Genomic DNA, 23,959 nt, shown 5'->3' on the forward strand with positions numbered 1-23,959 from the left:
TCCGCCCGCCTGTGCACAGGGAAAGCGAACAGAAAAGCGCGTCAACGTTCCGCAGCACGAAGTCGGGAGCAACGGTCAAGTAGCGTGTTTTGACTAGGTGAGTGCTTCTAGAGTGCATCGCATGGGAAACTGTCGCCCGCCGACAGCAGAAAAGTCAGTCCAATGCGGCATTTCACGGGCTGCTCGTAATCCTGGCTGGTGCATTCGCTCGCCATGGTTTCAGGGCCGGCGACGGACCGAATCCGCACAGCTGCTCGATGTAGACGAGTACTGAATAATACGCGCTAGACGTTTACAACTTTTCTCTTGTCCGTCGTTTAGTTTGCCTTCTTTTTCGGAACGAGTTAAATTCCGTGTTTGAAAGTGTACCGCCGATAGTTTCCCATCAGCCTTCCGGCAGTGCCTGTGTGAATGTGAGTGAGTGTGTTTTGATGTGGAAATTCTGTCTTTCTTTCCCCCGTGTTCTTACACGATCCGTCGTGGTTTTAGCCTGAGGGCCTTGAACTTGACCCTCGAATAGAAGACAAGCGTTTGCAAATACCCCAAGGCAAGCCAAACAGTTGGAAAACATGCAGAGGTGAAAACGCTACCCCAAACCGAAGTGGACCGAGTATGAGTAATTTTTCGCGTCGGAAAGTATCCTTTCGGTTTCGAACACCCAACAGAAATTCACCAGGGATCCAAGGAGCCCTTTATCCTTGCGTGTGAAAAGCATTGAAACATTGGATAATTTATTTTTTTCCACATAAAGCTTGAAGTAACAAATCACCAACCGTTCCCAACCAGATTACCGGATGATAAGAATAATAGCACTAAAATCCTCTAATTGCATACCGCTCGAATGTGACGCCGTGTGGTGAACCATATTTTCCAACCCAACGGCAGGAAACGGGAAGTCGGAACGTTCTCGGGCTTGCACCTCTCGGCGTGGACATGGACTTCAGTGGAGTGACCCTGAGTCGGTGCAACATACTCCAAGGTAAGCAGACGGGTGTGTTTAGTTTTTGCTTTCATTTCGTAAAACCTGGGCGTACCAGCGCTGCATAGTAATTTTCCCGACCTCAGGGCTCGCGAAGTGCAAGTGACTAACTCGGAACCGTTTTTGGCATGCCGGCTCAATGATGTTCTATTTTTACCATTTCCCCCACTCGGTACGTACACCGCCGATCCTTGATAGAAGTTCTGGCCGAAGACGTTAACCAAATCACCAACAACTTTCCCGAACCGGTTCGCGAGCGCGTGGACAACTTGCACATTTTTAAACCCATCAATCCATCCCGTCTGAAACTTTCCAAAGCCAACACGTGCCTTGGAACTCTTTACACAGTTTATTGTTGCTTCTATTACTCTGTTTTTGAACGCTTCTAGAGTAGAATGTTGAATGATGAACATACGCTGTCTGCTTCCGCAATCTTGTGATTTTCTCTTGACAAGCCGTTATGAGGTGATCTTTGCTACAATAAAACGGTTATCAGTGATTCAGCTGTTGGTCACACATTCGTTGTGAGAGTTGATTTATTTCTACCTGCAATAGTATTCAAAAGCATGTTCAAATGTAATTAATTAAATTTGTGGCCCACGTGGACTATCGATCACTTAACGAATAAGTACAATTAAAGTGAGGTAGTCTCGTTCGCCGTTTGCTTCTTAATTCGAAAATTATAGATGAAACAAAAGTGGGCAACCAGACATAGCTCTACAACATCAGCTAGTGTGATATCTGGTTTCTCGCCGTTCCGTGGTTCTACCAGTTGGAACCCGGCCGAGCTCGTAACAGGCGACTGGCACGATTGATGAAGATTTGTCGTTTTCCTTCCCACTCATTACAATCTTCGATGTAATGTGCGGGTTTGTTTTTTATTTGTGTTCCGTTCATAAGTAGATGCGAGCTTGCATGTCTAGGCATTCCAAGCTGGGGTCGATCCCGACTGCCGCTTGTCAGCTTGCCTCGTCGACTTCTCCAACCTTAGTCATTTTGATCGATAATAATCGATTCGCTACAGCCCTTTACTTTACTTGACCGTCGTTGCAACTCGGAATGTGTGATAAAGAAAAACCTCCAACCGTTTCGTTACGCCTCCGATCACTTAATGTTCTCCCACCCCAGTTTTGTCGAGGTTTGTACACTTGGAAAGTTAATTATCGTACAATTTTATTGTTCAATTGAGTGTATTCGATATTCAAATCACTTCTCGAGAGGAATCGAACGGTATGACATAATGCCATCGTTTTACCGTTGAGGGCGCGCAAATTCTACCGTGTACGCGAGCTTCATTCATTAATGTATTAGCAGCGAGCGAAAAAGCCGTTGAATCAATGAATGGTTGCATCCGCAGTTCTGCTACCAAGCTGCGAGGACGTTTCGAGTGCAAGTAAACGTTTCCCCCGCCCGGCTGGCCGGTTTGGCGGACTTGCACGATAAGCAGCCTCCCACGATGGAGCCGGAGATTGGTGGCCAATAAAGATGCGAAATAATGAGACGTAAAACCGGCATCGCATCAGCTGATGGATCTTCGACTTACAAATTAATCTAATAAGGTGGCGTTTAAAGACGCTCGCTAAAACGACCGCAGGAAGACGGGTGAGTTGAGCCGAGCGTACAGTTGGCCACATAAGTCACGCCAATCGTGGGTCGTAAATATGTGTTTAATTGTACAATCTCATTGAAAATCCCTCGCCTCCGAATGTGATCTACGAGATATGTCATCGCTCGGAGCAGAGATCGATCTTGGTCAGGAATTGAAGGGATGCCGATCGTTATGATTCTTCAGCGAAACAACGGATGTTCACTCTCACTAACCGGGGCTGGTTTGCAATCCTGTTTCGAACAACAACAACAGCGGTGGGTCCATTAAAAGAGAAAAAAAAAGTTGCAAACACAACACAAAAATGTCTACGATTAATAATCGTCTTAAAGAGGTGTCCCGTATCCAGGTGCAGCAGCTGCGTGATAAGATAGCTACATTATCAGTGTCTGCTCAGTGTTTGTTCTCAGCGCCATTGCTGACTGATGGTGCTTTGCATACCATTGTACTTTGGCCAGAGACTGCCAGATGACTAACTGGAATTTTCCAGTATATAAACCCCCTTTAAATCTGTACCGTAATTTACGCTTCTTTTGTGCATGATTTAATTTTGCAAATTAATTATAATATAGCCGTTATATTCTCAACTCTTTCCTCGAGGGAAATCGCTCAACAAATTGTTTTGTTTTTATGCACCAACGTTTAATCGTTGGCGGTAAATCAAATCTAATTGGAATCGGACCCGATCATCAGCATCATAGACCGATAGGGATCGGCGTGCGTCTCCCACGTTAGGCAATCGATCGGAATATAATGCCTCGCCGTTCGAGGAGGTCCTACTAGAGATTACCTTTGGCACCTATGTTGTGTTTTGTACTTTTGTTTAGTACACTCCGGTCCTAACACCCCAGGTGTTCGACGTCGCCGGCTCGTGCGACTTTCGACGCGCCTGTCGGGGAGGATGATCGCCATAAGTTGGTGAATGAGTGCCGCCCCAGGAAGCAACAATAGGAAAGACTCGTTTGAGCGCTTTCGCTCGCCGGTTGGAAGATAAGATAGTTTTTTTCTACTAATCTTTAAGATTTCTTATATCGCAAATATGACGGGTGTGTGGGAGGAGATGGGAGCGATTTGCATAATTGAACTGGCACTTGTGTGAACACGAATCGCGAGCGCTGCGCGATCATACAGCTGGCTTGGTGTTGCCTGTTGCCAGCCGTTCCAGCTACCGACAGTGTACCAGACGGCGAGCCGGGCGGCCCCGGTAACTATCGGTTCGGGTTCTCTCCATTGATCGTTTGTCGAACGGGGAAAAGTTGAGGAAAACTGCCGGTTGAAGTTTTTTCATTCAGTGCTGTACAAAACAACACAGCTTTCCACGCCGTGTAGTATGGCGCTTTGGAGTCGGTGGTGGCATGGGAAATAGACGATGCTCGATGCTTTTCGCGTTTTAATCAATGGACGCAGCGCGATGGGGAACGTGGAGGTAGGGTGGATATTGATTGAGCTTTAACACGACCGAGGAATCTTCCACTGGGAAGTGAACAGTTGAAACGCCCAGGTAAACAACTGTATATTTGAAAGCATTAAAAGTTTTTTACTATCAACAAAAGATGGATTTGCTTTTCCTTATTTGATATCTTTGATTGATATCTAACATTTGCGAAAAACAACATGTAATTTTACAGAGTTGATTTTGAACAGTAAAAAAAATCCTACAAGTAAAATAGAATTTAGAAGCTGCTAGAAAACTATGCAACTTTGGTGAAACATTTAAAACTCGGAATGCAAATAGTCAAAGTAGAGGTTGTGTGTTGAGAAATTGTAAGAGGATAATTGAATGCACAAAGCACGAAGGAAGTACAAACGTTTAAGAAACTTGAGATCTCCAATAAAAAAAATATACTTAATGTTTCTAAGCTCAATTGGACGTAATGGTTTTATTATTATTGAGAAAGTTAACTTTATTTCATGTGTTTTAAAGATGGAAACACTTGAAGCAAAGATTGTGGGACATGATACAAATTTTGCAAATAATCAATAAAAAGTGTTTGGCATACACTTACTACAAATTGGTGCCTTTGGATTCCCCCTTGTGTTGATTAAATGTCGATGACAACTCTCCATCGAGCAGCGTCGTTAATCTGCATTTTTGGAAAAGATCACCACGTGCTTCATGCACGAAAACAGGTTCCCTGTGGCAAACTCCTGGTCGGATACAGTACTACATTTTTCTTCGCGGCCACACGGTTTCTGCTCGTCTGGCAATAAACACCCCCACCGAGACGGTTTATGCAAATCGAATGAATAATTTCCCCCGGCGTGGAAGTCTGTCGGAAAGTTTGGGCGACGTTGGTCTTCGGTATGTCGACTCGGCAACGTGGATGGAAAATCCCGCCTGTACCGACAGCTTCGTTCGATGGTCGTTAGAAATTGGTTGGAAGTTGGAAGAATGTGTACGGACTTAATGCATCGCGATTCCACGCCGAGCGTTCTGATTCATCGGAACCTCTTGATCACAAACACGGGGAGTGTCTGATGGATTCCCCAACGCCCAACTCATGCAACGCGACACCGCGTCCCTAGAAAAGTGATGCAATGGAAATGGCGGCAGTGGCACGGCGCAGACATATGAGTCTGCTGTCACCTGGAATCTATCTGCTCAGGTGGGCGTGCGATCAGTTGGAGAATTCCACTAAACTGATCCGTTGATCTTTCGCTGGGGAAAAGGTTGGCATTAATTGCTTCTACTGGAGGAGCAAAAAAAAAGTCCCGACTCTGCTGAACAGGGCCACTTGTCGACATATCTTGTAAGGTCAGTGCGTCAACCAGACATTTGCCAGTCAAGGCACAGGTCTTAGGAATAACGAGCTCCTGTAGGTTTCTTCCAGCACGAGGAAACGAACGAAGCCAGCGAGATGATGTACCTTGGAAGGTCATCTTTACACGCACGTCCCAGACAACTCGGAACCCGGCACTCTCTTCAACCGTGGCGATCGGGTACTAATCGTTGTTAGCTTCCTCCGGAGCGCGTCTCGGAAGCTGTACAAGATAGAGTCGGTTCGTTCGGAAACAAAGCGCCCGTCCGCTCGTTAGCCCCTGCATAGCATTATTAGCTGAGCCCAACTGGAAGCCACCGGTGTCTCGGATCTCAGCCCACCTGATAGATCGATGTTGATCGATACTCCACGGGGGAGGTGCTGAGGCTATTATCGTTCGTTGTTCGTGTGGTCCAAGCCGCGCTGCTCGTTGCATGCTCTGTCTGACCCTCGGAATAATCTACATTGTCCGAGTTGGGACTGCGCTTTCGTAAGCCCGGATACTTCCGGTGCATCGTCGGAAGTACACAGCGCTGAACATAGTACCAGCGTTCCAGACTTGCTGTAACTGATCGCGTCCGAATGAAAATGCCTCACATCCGTGGTGTTGTTAACCTGTTCCAGCAGAGAGAGTGGGAACGAACTGCGTGCAGTTATGCACTTTTCCACCATCTGACCTCTCGCAGCTTGTTTTGCCAGACAGGGGCGGGTGTTCTCTCGGGTTCACATTTTTCAGCTTACCGCACGCACGATCACATTTTTCTGTCCAAGGGAATACCCAATGTTACTTACCCTTTTTCAAACCTCAGATCAACTCTGGACCGTTTAACGATAATGACCAATTACTGTCGCTTTTCAGAAGCTTCCTAAACGGTGCTTCCGAATCCCCTTCCTCTGTGTGTGTGTGTTGTCATGAGAATTTTGAGTTGCGCAAGGTTGCCTAATTGAGGTTGGTTTTGGCGTCCGATAACCCGATAACTTCGATAAAGACACGGAGATAAGACGGCGCTTGAATGGACCAGTCGGATGGCAACCAATTTCGCTTTCAATTTTATCTCCAACCGAGTTGTAAAATAAATTGACAATGCGTGATTGACAGTGAAGCTGATACGGTGTAATGTAGGCTATAACTCAGGAAACCTCCATTGATTTCGTTGTCGATTTTGATTGCTAGTAGTGTAATCTCATTTGTGAATAATTTTGTTGTTTTTAACTTAAATGGATCTCGTAAAATTGGACGGAAAAGTGTACAAATTGGAGGTTCGGGTTTTTGTGGATTTTTGTTTTCTAAAATATTTCGTCTGACGATATTTCTTACGATATAATTTATTTTTATATGACTAATCTCATGGAAATAAATTCATTTTAATAATATGGACGAGTGTCTGAGTAAATAGAATCGCGCATTCATTTAAGGACATTTCAGCCTTTTACTGATATTGCCCAGCTAATACAGACAATTCTCTTATCTCTGTTGAAAGTTATGGATTGAAAAATTTCAGAATTGCATCGATAGACTCCAAGTTAGGACGGAACTTGGCTGATTGAATTTTTACCGATTGAAGATTGTAATGTTACATCAAGCACATGTAATTGCGACCAAACTACTTAGTAGTAAAACACTTATGGCTAATTACGACGACTCATCTATTCGTATCAACGCCTTCCGATCGGATCCCGGTGATCTCCCGGGGCTCAATCGTCATCCACTTGGCTCGCAGGCTAACACTAATCTAATTAGGGAAAAGTACACTGAGAGTGCCGGGCAGATTTATCCATTTTACGACGGAAAGAAACTGCCCCCATTTTTTCCGGTACCTTTTTTTACTGCCCATATCGGTGTGTACGATCGTATGTGGACCCCTTTTTCCTGCAGGGATCGAATGGTCTCTCATAGCCTCCCTAAAGGTCTAGCCATTTATAAGTGGAGAACGAGAGATTCCAGCCTTGCACGATCGGAACTACATATTGTAGCATACAAACACACATAAGGGTGTTGAGTAACATGTTCCCACCATTGTATTGATGTATAAATGTGGTGCACCATGCGGCTCGGAATTGCAAGGATCCCATGGTTCGTTATGGAGCTGAAAATTGAAAAATTCACTCAGTTTCTAGAATAATCGAGCAGTTGGTAGGAATATTTGCGTGCAAAATGATGGGTAACTTAAACGAAAAGTAATGCACTGGTATGATGACCGATTTGTTTTCTACTTTCCTCAACTTTTAGCTTTAAATGGAGTTGCAATGTCCAGCACAAATAGCTATCATAGTATAGGAATAATAACTATGAATGGCCCTTTAAAATTTTCAACACCATTATTGCCTAATCTTTACATTATTATTTGTATAAAAAAACTGCCAACATACGAAAAGCATGGAATAAAAGGCTACGATTGAAGAGCGAAAGGAACCGTTCAAAATCAAGAACAAAAGTTCCTAACCACTCTACATACCCATAAATTTAAACTGTGTTAACTCTGTGTTATTCCTTTTTTTTTCTTCTGGTACCTCAATTTGGGCATTCTTATCATGGTAAATTTCTGCACGCCACATATACAACATAACATAATGTGTAGAGTGACGAGTGTATGGAAAAATTATCATTCTCTCTACAAATTAGTTTAGGTCAGTTGCTATTCACTTCCTTCGTAGGCAAAAACCGTATGGTTTTACGATTATGGGGGTATAGGCAAGAAAGATATTTGGGAACTTTTCATTCAAATTATTCGGTCTACAATGTGCAGTCTCGTCGTATAGGTAATCGCTTTCCGCTCAGTCTTGTGTGTAGTCTTGTGTACCGTAATCAAACCATTGTTTTCTATTTAAAGACGACTTTTCCGAACTTTTTCGAACATATTAATTTGTATTAATTATCAGTTGTCATATTGAGTGATTTTAAAATAGAATTTTTTAGTTTCTTCAAGCGTGCATCACTAAGATACACCACTTAAGATTTCATCGTATATTACGTATGTGAAAGTGATTGTTGTTCTTTAAAACGTTTTGTGTTGCGTCGACCGTATAACCGCCGACGCTAGAAAACATTTTGTGCAACAGACAAAAATAACTATACATGCAAAATGTGTCAAAAAAAAATCATTCACTGAAGTCAAAATCTGCATTTAGCAGAAAACGACACCAGGATGTGAAACAGCGCTTCTTCTTCGAAGAAAGCAACAAGCCAAATTGTTGAATTGAACACTTTGCTCACACTCTTTTGAATTGAAAAGGTCTTGTTAAATAAATTGAAACTGTATGACACTTTACTGTGCTACCACACAGTACGGCACATCGAAAGGAGTTACTGGACCCAACACTATTCTTGACCGTTGATCTGATACCTCCGCCCAAAGTGAATCCGTAGAGTAGGATTTGTTTCGCACCTCGAAAGTTTACGACTGTTTACGATTTTCCCCAAGCAGTCATCGTGTTTGCCAGGCGACGCGACTCGAAAACCCCGCGCCACCCGCTCAAGATGCAACCGGTCCACTGGCTGAAGTCAGGATTCCCCGTTTGCAAAGAAAGGCACAAGCACACACAAACCCGGCCGGGTGACGTTGCAAGCAGATTTAAATAATTCTTTCCGCGTACCGCACGCGACCGGCCTTTTTTGCCGCTGGGGAAGTCCGACCACGGCGCGCCGCCAGGCAGGACTCCGCTCCGGTCGAAGAAGCGCATCAAAAATCCCCTCCTTTACGCACTTTTGGAAGGGAGACGGTGTGCTGGCGCGTGACGTCCTCCGGGCGGGCCGTTCGGCCTACCCCGGAAGGTACACTACCGGTACCGGCGGGAAATATGACGGCGTGAAACGCGAAACGCATGTTGTTTGCTCTTGGCCATTCGCGAACGCAACCACCAAACCGCAATCGCAGCCGTTGTCTTAGGTCGCCGCGCATCTCGTGGGAACTTCTATCGTGGCGTCCGGTGGGAGGGAATGGGGGGTGGGGTTAAAACAAACACATTCGCGGGCGCGCGAGCGAGCGAACGGGGACTCGCGGGTTGATGCGCGAGATGATGATGATGGTGATAGCGAATGTAGGAAAAATGGCCAACAAAGTGGGTGGTGCTGTGGAGGGGTGCCAGATAGTATAGGGACACGGCGTGGCCGGGAATCGCTCAGTCGTTGGCAGAACGCGGCTTAGATCGGATGTGCACACTGCAAAAAGGCTCGCCCGAGACCCTAGCTCTAGCAGCGGCTGCTTCCGGTTTATCTTTTACCTCCTGTCCTCCGGTCGGAGACGGGAAAGTTGTGAATTTCGGGAAGCGTTGAACGAGATTGAAGTTACAAATCGGTGTAAACGAGAAAGGAGAGTCAAAGGTGATTAAGTTATCCTCTGTTTAGGGTGCGAACACGTGGAAAATACATCGAGCAAAATTTGGAGCTAAGGATTTCTCGTAACTTGTGATTTCAAAAAGCAAACGGTAAACTAGATTGCGGCAAGTGAAAATATGTCCATTAAATGAAGAGGGTTGCTATGTGAACGGAACTCTAAATAATTGTACTTGTTATGTAATGTGTCTGTGAACTTTATGTTTAAAAGTGCGTCAAAAAAACTTGTATCCAGCATCGTGTACAAACAACTCTGTAAACATTTTTCTTCTATATTCAATCGCGTCCCGATTCATAACACTTTACGCTGGGAAAGGAAAAACATTTCCACCGTACTGGCGTACTGATACGCACATTGAACTCCAATATTTATTAGTGCTAGTGCTATTGTTCGTGTGTGCCTTTGCTTTGGTTGTTCTCGCTGGATTATGTGAATTTTTGTGCGCGTGTTAAATTCTTGGGCGCAATTAGCCTACAGATCACATATGTGTGTGTGTGTGTGTGTGTGTGTGCGGTGAAAAGGAAAATGGAAAATCAATTAAATTCTGGAACACTTGCATATGCTTACAAAGTGATGCATGATCGATCGAGATGTGATCCGAAGATTAGAGGCGGTTGGGAAGTGTAGCAACAAGAAAACTTACAAGTTGTCTAACTAATGATCAAAGTTTGTCCAATAGTTCTGCCTCGACGCACAGCCTGAACCGTTAAATTTTAGTGATAAAAATCATCCGTCAAACAATTGCTTCAAATTCATCGACGGCACAAACCATTTAAGCATTGTTTATGGGATTTAAATGGTTGAAATTGATGATTTGTTACCGTTCGCATGAAAAATGAGCTTTTTATTGATTTCCGACCCGGTTAAGCTGTCGATTTACGAACGCGTCATTCAGTTTGGCAAACGGAAGAGTGGACCGCCAAGCTATCAAGCCCCGTCTAGCCGGACTGCTGTGATTAATATTCATTCCGAGAGCTATCAAGTTGTTTGACGATCAATATTTGTGGATCGTCGAATGTGGTCCGTGTGGGGGTTTTGCTTTGTCTTTTTCTCTTTGGCCACACATGAGGTTTGTGGGTTTATGTTTGCTCCTCTGCTGAGGGAAATAAAAGGATCTATTTTTCCCGCGTGGTACTTTTGTTTGCCATCGACATAAGTTGAGCCGTCGTGAAAACTAAACAAATTTTTATTAAACACATTGTCACTGTTTTATTAAACAAAAAATCATAATCAAAAGTGATAAAGAATTCTTATTACTTGTTAAATATGTAACTTACAAACATGGAAAAACCTAACGCACAACAGTGATACAGAGCTATTTCCTCACAATCAACTATATGAAACCATATTTATAACAATGAATGGCACTTGTTGATAAGCGTTTCGCGGTCATTGGCGAATGTACCATTGCTTTCGAGTGTATTCATGAAGCGGAAAGGCAACAGTGAGACAAATGTCCGTTCTGGATCAACCGTTTGGTTAATCGAGTGATACAATTTTCAATCAATTTTTTCATCCCCTTCGGATCAGCTCTGACTCCCTCAACTCAATTGTAGCTAATTGATCCGCTCGAAACCCAATCGGCAGCCATTTACTGCCTCGCGTGGTGTATTGCAGGCATTCTGATGCGGTTGCCCTTTTGTTGAAGCACCCGAAGAAATGAGCACTGAGTCAATACACTCGGCAGCATTCCGGGACCGGGTACTTCCACACCCCTTTGTTAGCAATAATCTTCAATGCGTAAACGGTGGCTTAAAACGCGCGCGTCTCACATGCGAGCCCTCTGCGACTTCGATCTAACGAAGGCAAAAGATTGCAATCTCAGCAATTCGCGCCTCGATCATCGATGCCAGCGCAGCGCGTAACCGTATCAGACTGTTTGCTCCGCCATCATCGGCCTGGCGCCCTCGGTCGGATGCTGACGACGCCCTTTTTTCGCGCGCTTCCACTACTCGTCATGGTGCATGGTGTGGTGAGGAGGTCCAGCATCGCCGGAGAACGGACGAACGAACTGGGGTTCGCGTGTGGCACACACTTGTGCGATTGTGCTCTTCGAATACCGTGCCCTGTGGTCCATTTGCTGGAGGAAGCTGGAGCTTCCTCTAGGGGTTCAAGTTCAAGTGCAGTTCGTTACTACGATGCCAACCGCAAACCTATCTGGAACTGGTCCGGTGCGGGCGTCATAATTTGTAATTGATATTTCTTAACGAACACACGGAGACGGCGGAAAACGCCATTGTTGTTTCAATTCATTGTTTTAAAACCAACCCCACCATTCATTATTCTAAATGGAGGTATGCTAAATTGATATAATTCCTTTTCCCAATTTCCAAGAAAGAACTTTTGTTATCGGTTTAAAGAAAAATAAATCGATTGACGTAGTGTTAACGAAAATTACATCCCATAACATTTTTGGTTGTCTCTCATAGATTTATCGTTGCTAATTTTATGGGCTGCTTCCACAACTTAATTTTAAACATTTCTTTGTTAACTCCTATTTACTCCTATTAAGTACTAACTCCTCGAATTAATCTCTCTAACGTTTGTGTATGTTTTCTACTCTCTTCACGACAAATTCGCAGAAAAGATTCACCGCTACAGCAAGTAGGGTGCTTCCTGTCTCAGCTCTCTCCTGAATCTCCCTCACTTTTCTGCTCGTTCAGTTAGCGAGCTAGACGAGTTTAGTTTTTACGTTAAAAAAAAGAAGGATCTAATAAACAAACCATCAAGATGACGCACAAGAAGGAGTACGCTCAAGGGAATGGATCGCTGCAGACGTTGAATCTCAAGAACGGTACGAGCATCGATAACATGTCGGTCGCCAGCCATAAGAGTACTAAGGATATTTTGGATGTGTAAGTTTAGTGTTGTGATGGTTAAAGTGATTGTTTAAATAATTTTATGGCGCTCTTTCGTTTACAGCAAGTTTAGTAAAGCACCGTCCAAAGAGGCAAGCGCTCCAACCGTATCCTACTTCAAACTGGTGAGTGACACCGATCACACCGATCGAGGGGGTAGTGGCAACAATGTACTAACAAACTATGCTTTGATTCTCCACTCTCACCCGATCAGTTCCGCTTTGCCACGTGCGGTGAAGTATGCGCTACACTGGTCGGCATCCTGCTGGCATCGATGGCCTCGCTCGGACTTCCGTACGGTGTGATTCTATACGGCGAGTTCACCACGCTGCTGGTCGATCGAACGATCGGCATCGGCAAGTCGACCGATACGGCCATCTTATCGATATTCGGTGGCGGAAAAGTGCTGTAAGTATTTCGTTTGGCAGTAATTGATGGTGCTGGTGACAGCGACACGTGAGCAGGTTCTAGCAAAGGGTACCGTCTAATTGACTTTGAGCGAAGAGCGCTTACCATGGCTTGTAAGAGCGTGATCATACACATGGAATGATGTTTGTGGTGCCATAAACAATTCAATAAACGATGCGCAGTTGTTTACACCACACACCAGAACTCCCAGTTCAGAGTGCTTCAACCTAGCAAACGTTACCTGATCAATTTCCAACCAGACTTAGTGTACCGGAGATAGATCGATTACCCTGCATTTGTTTATGCCAGTACCTTAATTCACCCCACTTTAACAAACGCTCTCCAATCTTCCAAAAAAAAAACCAGAGTGAACGCTTCAAGTGCGGAGAATAGTGCCGCCATCATGGAGGACGCAAAGGCGTTCGGGTTGGGTGTGGTGGCCGTTACCGTGGCCCAGTTCATCTTCGCCACCCTCAGCGTGGACATCATCAATCGGTCGGCGCAAAAGCAGATTAGCCGGATACGGCAGCTGTTCCTGCAGGCCGTGCTCCGCCAAGATATGACCTGGTACGATCTCAACAGCGATGACAGCTTTGCCGTGCGTATTACTGAGTAAGTATTACCGCATTTCTCCAATGGTTGCATTCGTACACATAGAAATTGGGGAAGGCAGATAGTTTTGGCTTGATCCATATCAGGATGTTTCTGTATGTTCAAACTTATAAGCTATAACTTTATCCCATTTTTCCCCTCCGCCATAAATCGATGAGATGTACGATTTTCATCGGTTACTATGGTTACTACGGTAACCTTGACGATCTAACACCAATCTCATGGATTACTGCAGCTCGGAATGTTATAAAACAGCCAATCTAAACCAATCGATAGACTATTGACATCAAATGTACAAATAGTGGAATGCAACGATCGACATATTCCCCAACTGCCACATGTTTATTTATACACCTTTCCCTTTTGGCAACCGTAGCGATCTGGATAAGCTGAAGGAAGGCATCGGCGAGAAGCTATCCATCTTCACATACCTGGTGATGTCATTCGTGATATCTGTGATATTTTCGTTCTTCTACGGATGGAAGCTGACGCTCGTGATTCTCAGCTGCGCCCCGATCATAATCCTCGCGACGGCGTGCGTTGCCAAGGTTGGTACATGGCTGGTCCACTTGTAGACTGTTTTATGGGATCGTAAACTAATTAATCGAAATCACCTTTTCACTCGCCTCACGCAGATGCAAAGTACGCTCACGGAGAAGGAACTGAAGGCGTATTCGTCGGCCGGTGCCGTGGCGGAGGAAGTGCTGGGCAGCATCCGGACGGTGGTGGCGTTCGGTGGCGAGCGGAAAGAACTTGATCGTTACCGATCGCGGCTGACCAGTGCGGAGTATAATGGTCGCCGGAAGGGACTTTTCTCCGGTATCGGTGGTGGGATCATGTGGTTCATCATCTACTGCTGCTACGCTCTGGCGTTCTGGTACGGAATCAGCCTGATCCTGGACGATCGTGGTAAGGACGTGAAGGACTACACGCCGGCCGTGCTGATCATCGTACTGTTTGGTGTGCTGGCTGGAGCGCAAAATTTGGGTCTGTCCTCTCCTCACCTGGAAGCATTCTCCACTGCGAAGGGTTCGGCGGCGACGATCTTCTCCGTGATCGATCGTAAGCCAGAAATTGATTCGCTGGGCGACGCCGGCCTACGACCCGGATCGGTCAAGGGAAATATAAGCTTCTCGAACGTCTACTTCCGCTATCCGGCACGGAATGATGTGACGGTGCTGCAGGGGTTGAATCTGGAAATCAAGACGGGCCAAACGGTGGCACTAGTTGGACCGTCCGGTTGTGGAAAGTCCACCTGCTTGCAGTTGATCCAGCGGTTGTACGATCCTTTGAGTGTAAGTATGTCTGAGATGCGCCACTGACCACTTTAAATGATTCCTTTAACTTATACAAATTCTTTTTCAAGAATTTAGTATACCTTTATCTGATACGTACATGACACAGTCGTATGCTATGGTCAGCAACTTCATCTAAAACATATCTTTCCTCCTCCAGGGTTCGGTAACGATCGATGGCACGAAAGTGAGCGAGCTGAACATCGGTTGGTTGCGCTCGATGATCGGACTCGTCGGTCAAGAACCGGTGCTGTTTGCCACCACCATTGCAGACAACATACGCTACGGTAACCCGGCCGCCAACCAAAGCGAAATCGAGACGGCTGCCAAGATTGCAAACTGTCACAGCTTCATCATGAAGCTGCCCAACGGATATGGAACGTTGATCGGTGAACGAGGTGCGCAGCTATCCGGTGGTCAGAAGCAACGGATTGCCATCGCACGCGCTCTGGTGCGCAATCCCAAGATTCTCCTGCTGGACGAGGCCACCTCAGCGCTGGATCCGAACTCGGAGCGTCGTGTACAGGACGCACTGGAACGGGCCAGCAAGGGACGCACAACGCTGGTAGTCTCGCACCGGCTGTCGACGATCACGAACGCCGATAAGATCGTGTACATTGACAAGGGAGTGGTGATGGAACAGGGTACGCACGATGAGCTTATGGCAGCACGTGGCCTGTACTATGAGCTGGTGGTTGCGAGTGGTTCCCAGAAGACGGCTGACGAGGAAGACTGCGGCGTGAAGGGTGTTTCCGCGATACGCCAGGATTCGGTCGAGGACGCGGAGTCATCCGATGACGAATCGGACAGTGGCAAGTCGGACGAAAAGAACGAAGAAGCCGATGAGGAAGTGTACCCGCTGTCGGTGATGCGACTGCTGAAGCTTAACTCTCCCGAGTGGCATTACATTCTGTTTGGTTGTGCCGCGGCGATAGTCGTTGGTGCCTCTTTTCCGGCCTTTGCAGTACTCTTCGGAGAAATGTATGGCGTAAGTATAAACACTTTTATTAAACCACTTAAATAGGCCGCTACTAATTCACGACCATGTTTTTGTTTATAGATACTTTCCGTCGCCGATCCCGAGTTCGTCAAGAAAGAGTCGGAGTTCTACTCGTTCCTGTTTCTCGTACTTGGCCTCGTCACCGGTCTCGGAACGTTCCTCCAGACGTACCTGTTCAACATTGCCGGCGTACGGCTAACGTCGCGCCTTCGCCAGAAGTCCTTCAAGGCGATCGTAAGCCAGGAGATGGCATGGTTCGATGAAAGTCGCAACGCCGTCGGTGCTCTCTGTGCGCGTCTCTCGGGCGATTGTGCCAGTGTGCAGGGTGCGACTGGAACACGCATCGGGTCACTCCTGCAAGCCGCTTCGACCATCTGCATCGGCGTAGGAATCTCGTTCTTCTACTCCTGGAATCTGACACTCGTCTCGATCGTCGCCATTCCGGTGACGTTGGCATCGATTACGCTCGAGTCACGCTACACCCAGACAAGCGGCCTAAAGGAGAAGCAATCGCTCGAGGGTGCAACCAAGCTGGCGGTCGAAGCCATCTCGAACATCCGAACGGTGGCGAGCTTGGGCCAGGAGAAGCACGTCCTGGAGCGGTACAGTACCGAGACGCTTAAAGTTGATGCTGCTTGTCGCAAAAAGACCCGACTCCGGGGTACGGTTTTCGCTCTCGGACAGGTGATGCCATTCGCCGGCTATGGTCTGGCGCTGTTTTATGGTGGTAAGCTGGTCTCCGAGAAGGAACTGGAGTACAAGGATGTAATCAAGTAAGTGCTTAGAACAGAGCGATACCTGAAGCAACGTATGATTCTAAACGATTGTTCAAAATGTGATCATAGGGTTTCGGAGGCGCTCATCTTTGGTGCCTGGATGTTGGGACAAGCGTTGGCGTACGCACCGAATGTGAACTCGGCCGTTCTCTCGGCTGGACGTTTGATGAAGTTGCTTGATCGTACCCCGAGGATGCACAATCCAACCACATCTTATCATTCACTTTCGCAGGTATGTAAAGGCAGTTGGCTTTAACTGGTTTCGACAGAGAAACAGAGAGAAAGACATCGTTTGATCAGTTTGACCTCCATTATTTAGCCTTCTTAAACACAAAATGCAATTATATCGATCTCTTTTTGACAGCGCACTGAAGGAGATATCAAGTTCACCGATGTAGAGTTCCGGTACCCGACGCGTCCAACGGTGCCCGTACTTCAAGGACTAAACTTAGACATCGGGAAGGGTCAGACGGTGGCACTGGTCGGCCCGTCGGGTTGTGGAAAGTCTACCTGCATACAGATGCTTCTTCGCTACTACGACCCTGACAATGGCAAGGTGGTAAGTACCATACCAAAGGCAATAAATTGGCGATCATTCGAAGATCAACTCTAGTCTAACTGTTTACCCTACTTGTCACCCTAGGATATTGATGGCGTTACTTCGACGGACTACTCGCTAAGCCGAATCCGCTCCCAAATGGGCCTGGTATCGCAGGAACCCGTTCTGTTCGATCGTACGATCGCCGAGAACATCGCGTACGGTGACAACACGCGCGACATCCCGATGCCGGAGGTTATCGAGGCGGCAAAGATGGCCAACATCCACGAGTTCATCGTTAACCTGCCCAAGGGCTACGACACCAGCCTCGGCAGCAAGGGTGCCCAGCTGTCCGGTGGTCAGAAGCAACGTATAGCAATCGCCCGGGCGTTAGTACGAAACCCGCGAGTGCTGCTGCTAGACGAGGCCACCTCCGCCCTCGACAACCAGAGTGAAAAGATTGTACAGAACGCACTGGATCATGCGCGCACCGGACGCACGTGCATCATCATTGCCCACCGATTGACCACCATACAGAACGCGAACCTGATCTGCGTCATCCAGAACGGCGTGGTCGTTGAGTCCGGGACGCACGATGAGCTGATGGCGCGAAGTAAAATCTATGCCAAACTCTACCAGATGCAGCAGGTGGCATAAGGCAGACACTAACGTGGTTGCCAGTGTTCCTATACGCGGTGCTTCTTGCCGTGTCGTTTGCCTGTGGGTTCAGAGCCTAAAGAGGCAGGGAGGTATTCGCTCGTACGGAGCGTTCCCAGAATCTATGGACTTGGCGAGGAGCTTGCTTTAAATTATGATTTTTTGTTTGTATTATAGATTAACCTCTTTTGGGTTAGCTTTTTCTCGGCCTTACCAAACCAAAAAGGAACAGAAATGAAGGGAACGATATTTATTGCAGCTGTTAAATTTAAAAGACTTTAAGACACGAACGAAACAACACACACACGCAGTGTCGTACAGCTGGAACTGGCATGTATGTTTCAGTACAGCTCTTCCAGGCTGGTTTGCCTTTTTCTTCTCGCAATGGATTAGCTAGTTCTGTAGTTAAATGGAAGAATTCTCCATTATGAGGTTTTTTGGTGGAGTTCGTCACCCAGAAGCACAAGCTCCAGGAAGCACAAGCTCAGACCGGTGTATGTGCGCGTGCTGTTTAAGTTTCGCTCAACAGTGCCCTGCCCAGTGCGGGCAGGTGCCGGAACGTACGTGATAATCTAAGCGCCTCCGTAGAATATAAACTGTAGTATTAGAATTTAGTGCTAGTTTTGGGCTGTTTTTGTGCAAAGGAAGCGATGGCAGAACGGATCGATAGAGCAGCTATATTGTACATTGCCCAAGCGGCACAAGTGTGACGATGTTTGGTTGCGATTGGGCACGGTTTTTAACAAATGCACACGTTACAAGGACGACATGATGGACACCAACCGCTCAAAACCGATGCAGCCTTTACGATGTATCAAAGATTGCCTTCCTTACCGCAGGTAGCACGTGCGGCGTAGGCTAGCTAAGCGATAAGCAAGTTCTCCAAGTAGCTATGATAACCAATCCACTGTTTTCGGCTCTCTATATCTTTGTGTAGCACCATTGTAGCGCCGGAGGAGAAGGCCCGTTGAGGAACGTACTCAACGTTATCTTCCCTCCGGGTAAAGTACTTATTCCGCACGCCACCGGAGCGGAGCCGGAGCGGAGACGCGGTGATGGATGATAGGGCCAACAATCGGCGTAGCAAGATATTTATAGTGTCATTGAGCGAATGCACTAGGGACTGGGGTGGTTTAGGTCTCCAGCTCCGATCCGTTTTTGAATACTGAATTTTAAATCTTATGACAAAAAATCAAAACCACCACCCAGCCATTAGCCACAATCGTTAGATATTATTCTTCGCACAGTATTTCCTACCACAAACCAATAAAAGAAACCGCTAAATAATAACACCCATGTTAAGGAAGGGTTTGTGAGTCTCGAACGAAACTAATTAATTTTCTATATACCAAGAAAAGGGAAAACAATTTCGTCCCTGAATCATATAGCGTGAACGTTTATTTCTAGCAAGAAATATTAACAGAAGTTTATAAATGAAGCTATTAACCAAGAAAAAGAACTCAGCTTAATGAAGTACGAACTGATCGATGGTGTTGCCGGTTAGCGAGAGTACCTTCTCCACCGTTGAAGACGTCCCTGAAAGAGCACAATAAGGGATTTAGCATTTGTTCGCGTCAGCTACCACGTCCAGCTTGTTGCATCTTACCCAACTCAATCCACTCCCTTGGCAGGCCAGCATCACGTCTGGCTGCGCTCAACGCGTACCGGAGGGCACACTGTACCGTAATACCTAAATTGTACGCCGGTTCACCCGTCGCCTTCGATCGGAGTACGCCGGCCGGATTGGAACTTTTCTGAAGGAGACGCACGCGCAAGTCAACCGGTATGTCCCGGGCGGTCGGTGGTTTGTAGTCCCAGGTGCGGTAGTTCCTAAGAGCACCCGTGCTCCGATCGTACTTCAGTTCCTCGAGCAGATGCAGTCCAAGAGCCATCACAAATGCTCCCTCGATCTGGCCGATGTCGAGTAGTGGGTTCATGCTTTCCCCCGTGTCTTCCAGGATGTCCACCCGCTGCAGTTGAACCTGTCCGGTGAGCAGGTCAACCTCGAGCTCGACCGCACACAACGCCCACACGGTGTAGTTTGTCACGTCAGTCTGTTTGGTGTTGTAGGAAGCTGTCAGATCGATGCGCCGCTGGTAGCACGTCTGCACGATTGCCTCCCAGGGTGCTACCCGGTTGTCCTCACGCACCGGGCGCATCCGCTCACGCAGTATCTCGCAGGCCCGCTTGGCGGCGTACGCCACCAGGTCAGTGCTGATGCTACTTGCAGTGAGCAACGCATTCGGTGAACTAACAGTCGTGTGCGGTTTGATCGAAATCTTCGACACAGGGATGCCGAGCACGTGTGCCACCACCTGGGCCACCTTCGTGTTGGCTCCCTGGCCCAACTCTGTGCAACCGGTCGTGACAGCCACACTCCCGTCCACGTGGTAGATCGATACCCAGGCGTTCATGCCACCGTAGAACTGAATCGGGTGCGCTATCGGCACGATGGCAATGCCCCGCTTTTTCCACCGGTTTGTCTCGTTGAACCGATCTACCGCAGCACGGCGCGCTGCAAACTCCACCTCCTCGTGAAACGCCGGAAGGAGGGTGGCCATTTTTGTCGTCGGATCAATGTTAGCCAAGCGCACGGCCAGCGGATCGAGCCCGGTTGTGTACGCTATGTGCTCCATGATTGTCTCGATCGCCGCGATCGCCTCGGCAATCCCCGGTGACCGCATCCAGGTGGAACCGGGTGAATCGGTAACGACACCACGCAGTCTCTGTCGCCAGCTGTCGTCGATGTAACAGTTCCGAAACGCTCCACTGAAAAACGCCACAATGGGCTCGAGATTGGACGAACCAAAGTCCTGGTAGTAGGTGTTCGAGAGGCGCACAATATTTCCCTCGCCAGTCACATTGATTTCGTAGTCGCAGCGAGCGCCACTTCGCTTCCCAATGGCCTGCATTCCCCTCTCAAAGAGAACAATCAATCGAACCGGACGTTTGGATCTGTACGCAGCTACAGCACACGCTGCGGCTATCCATGCACCACGTGAAAATTTCCACCCGTACGATCCACCGACGGGACGTACGGTCACATTGATCCTACTCTGGGGAAGCCGGAGCGACTTTGCGATCGCCATCTGGACCATGTGGCTCGAGTGAGTTGCACTGTACACATCCATACCGTCGGGATCATCGGTCGGCACGCACAGACACGACTGTGGCTCGAGGGTATAGTGCGCCTGACCACCGGAAATAAACCGTCCCTCGATCCTCACGGTGTCGTTAATCTTCCTGGAGTTCCGCTGGTAGGTTCGACCAACGACATCGGACTGCTCGACCGAAACTCGTTCCGTGGCGCCACTGGCAAAGACATCTTCCACGGTGGGTAGAATGGGCAACCCATCGTCCTCCACGGGACCGTAGGTGATCGTCACCTGCTTAGCCGCCTCGTTCGCCAGCTCGAACGTCTGCGCAACGATCACCCCAACGGGTTGCCCGTGGTAAAGTACACGCCCACTGCAAAAAATCTCCTCCACGGTGTCGTTGAATGGATAGCGGGTGTTTACGTTAGTCTTCAGAACGGCGAAATTGTTCTCCCCGGGGATGTCACCGGCGGAGTAGAACGCCACCACCCCCGGAAGGGCTAGCGCTCGGCTGGCATCGATCGTGAGAATCGACTGGCGGACCACCGTGCCCAGAACGAACGCCGCGTGAAGCTCATCCGGACGGCTTGGTAGATCGTTAACATAGATCGCCTCTCCAGCCGTCTGGATGAAGGCCTCCAGTTTTGGAATGGCTTGTGTAAGGGGCCAATTCGAGGGGTAGGTGTCATACGATTGCATGCCGCTGGACACCGGCCGGTGTATAACGGAACCACCGGAGCGTACGAGCGGGCTTGCGATCCGTCGATCGCGTGGTGCAACGTGGAGAACGAAGCGGTACAGAAGTCCGATGGCAACCTGGCGACGGTAGGCCGCGCTCGGAAAGATTTCCTGTTCCAGTTCCTGTTCGCTATCGGTCGATGTTGCTGCCACCAGTTCGGCGTTGAGTGTGGCCAGCGTTTCCTGCAGCACGATGTTATTGAACAGGCTCTTTCCCTTAACGTACTGCTCCGTGGTTGTGGCATGGCAGAACTGAAAGTGAAGAAACTTCGTCATTCCGGAATGAACTCAACTATTTCAGAAGGAAAGTGGAATTCTGGTTTAACGTCAACAAGACTAGTTTGAAAAAAGCTAAAGATACTAATGTAAATTGAGTATTTCACCTACAACTTGGCAAACTAATCGTGTTTCTGTTTTCTAAGTGAAGATTTGTCCACCCAATTTGTGTTAATCGATGATATTGGCGTTACATCATCGGATTGCTATAGCAACACATTCTCGATCAAGAAGCGTTACTATGACGATCCGATGGAAAATACCCATCCCATCGACTAACGCTGATGGGGGATTTAAAAGTCGGCTTAACGACGCCTTACACTCGCATCGATGCCACCGTAGCAGAGGTGTGCGAGGTCCACGTTGAGTTTGCGTGCGCAAAGGCGTATGAGGAAGGCCGCATTGACGTAGGCTTTCGAGTTCTGCGCCCTTGGCATCACTTTGTACGAACGAAAGAGGTACAGCTCCGGATCCAACGGTGGCAGCGTAATGTTGAGCAGAAGGCGCTTATGCATGTTGAAGGTGAGAAACTGTTTGGGGAACAGCGTTGAGATGGCTCCATCCGGTCCAGCTGGAAGATGGGATGAAAAAGGAGGATAATTTCGAAAGGATCACGCTTATATTTGAGTACAAAACTCACCGATCGTTATCTCAACACCGATCGCCTCGAAGAGGACATACAGATCGGAGGGGAACTCATGGTGTGCATGCTTTAGACTTAGGTTTCCAGCAATCGTGCCAACGTTACGCACCGCCGGATGCGCTACCTCCTCCAAGTGCCGTACCATTTCGGTGCAGTAGGAAAACCGTCGATCGGTTTTAGCCGCCTCGCGCAGAATTTCACCAAACTCCGTCAGCGTCACGTTGGCGCCCACGATCACCGTACTGCCGATCCAATAGTTGTGCAGCTCTTCCACGTGACGCACGTCGATGAAAACGGCCAACGCTGGGTCCCTCCGGTACACGCCATGTCCGGTGTTCCCGGCAACCAGTATGTAGGGTTCTTTGACCGGTTCGAGCAGCTCGAAAATTTCATCTACCGTCCGAGCTCGATACCACCGCCGGTTGGAGGGAAACACCAACTCGACCGACTGTTCTGCAGGGAGCCTTTTCGACGAGCATCCTTCAGTGCAAGCTTCTTTACAGCTACCACAACCCAGCGCCCGAGGGAAATCCTCAATGTCCGCCAGTTTGCAAAGTCCAAGCGAACGAGCCAGCGAATCCTTCGGAGGGGCATCGATGGCGAACGATTTGAAAGCGTCCAGTATCGGCCGATATCCCGTGCAGCGGCAGATGTTTCCAGCGAGGGCGTGTTCCACCTCGGCCATCGTTACGACACCATTCTTTGCCGTCAGTAGGCTGTGCATGGTCATCACCATACCGGGCGAGCAGAAGCCACACTGCGTTCCGTTGAACTGGGCCAACCGTTCCTGGATTGGGTGGTATCCGGTCGACCTTGAACCGATTCCTTCCACCGTGAGAATGTCCGCACCGTGGCAGGAGAACACCGAGAATAGACACTACGCAAACAGACATAGGATGAGTACAAACTGAACCACACTGCCTCACTCGCCTGTTTACGCACAGAGTTAACCGAAAACACGATCCGTTGCTTGGTAACCGGATGGGTATCGATAACGGTCACGATGCACACACCACAGCCACCCTCGAGGCACAGGAATTTCGTTCCCGTCAGGTGCGCCCTGCTGCGAATGAAGGTATTTAACGACGTGTCGATCGGCATCTGTTCCGGCGAAACTTAATTAAAAACCGAAGCAAAACATAAGAGTGGCACCTCGAACATCTCAAAACTCTCGGGTAAAATCGCGCGTGGAATCGAACCACTCACTCTTACCCTGGTACGGTTTCCCGTTGATGGTGAACTTGACGAGCATGGCGCTGGCTGGTGGCGACGGCGATGCACTGCACGCTTCGGCAGCTAATTGCGGACTAACGTGCTCGTGTGGCCACAAATCAAAGCTTGAACACGCCCAACTGGAGCCGGAGCCCGGGCGGGAAGGGAGTAGT

The 23,959-nt window shown here is 48.0% G+C and overlaps 2 protein-coding genes across 2 annotated transcripts; one reads left to right on the plus strand and one right to left on the minus strand.

Moving 5' to 3' along the window:
• Positions 1–12,408: 12,408 nt before the first annotated feature.
• Positions 12,409–17,822, plus strand: LOC131288823 (multidrug resistance protein homolog 49). The gene is made up of 11 exons (XM_058318004.1): positions 12,409–12,533; positions 12,601–12,661; positions 12,751–12,944; positions 13,311–13,556; positions 13,933–14,104; positions 14,192–14,851; positions 15,012–15,839; positions 15,912–16,624; positions 16,697–16,859; positions 16,992–17,186; positions 17,271–17,822. The coding sequence occupies exons 1-11, from the start codon at positions 12,409–12,411 to the stop codon at positions 17,820–17,822; spliced, it is 3,909 nt and encodes a 1,302-aa protein (XP_058173987.1).
• Positions 17,823–19,287: 1,465 nt separating this feature from the next.
• Positions 19,288–23,826, minus strand: LOC131288802 (uncharacterized). The gene is made up of 6 exons (XM_058317981.1): positions 23,787–23,826; positions 23,517–23,689; positions 22,572–23,451; positions 22,252–22,502; positions 19,429–21,907; positions 19,288–19,358 (listed from the first exon to the last, which is right to left on the minus strand). Exons 1-6 carry the CDS (start codon positions 23,824–23,826, stop codon positions 19,288–19,290), a joined length of 3,894 nt encoding a protein of 1,297 aa, XP_058173964.1.
• Positions 23,827–23,959: the final 133 nt, after the last annotated feature.

This window comes from Anopheles ziemanni, chromosome 2, assembly GCF_943734765.1.
Source record: "Anopheles ziemanni chromosome 2, idAnoZiCoDA_A2_x.2, whole genome shotgun sequence".
NCBI lineage: Eukaryota > Metazoa > Arthropoda > Insecta > Diptera > Culicidae > Anopheles > Anopheles ziemanni.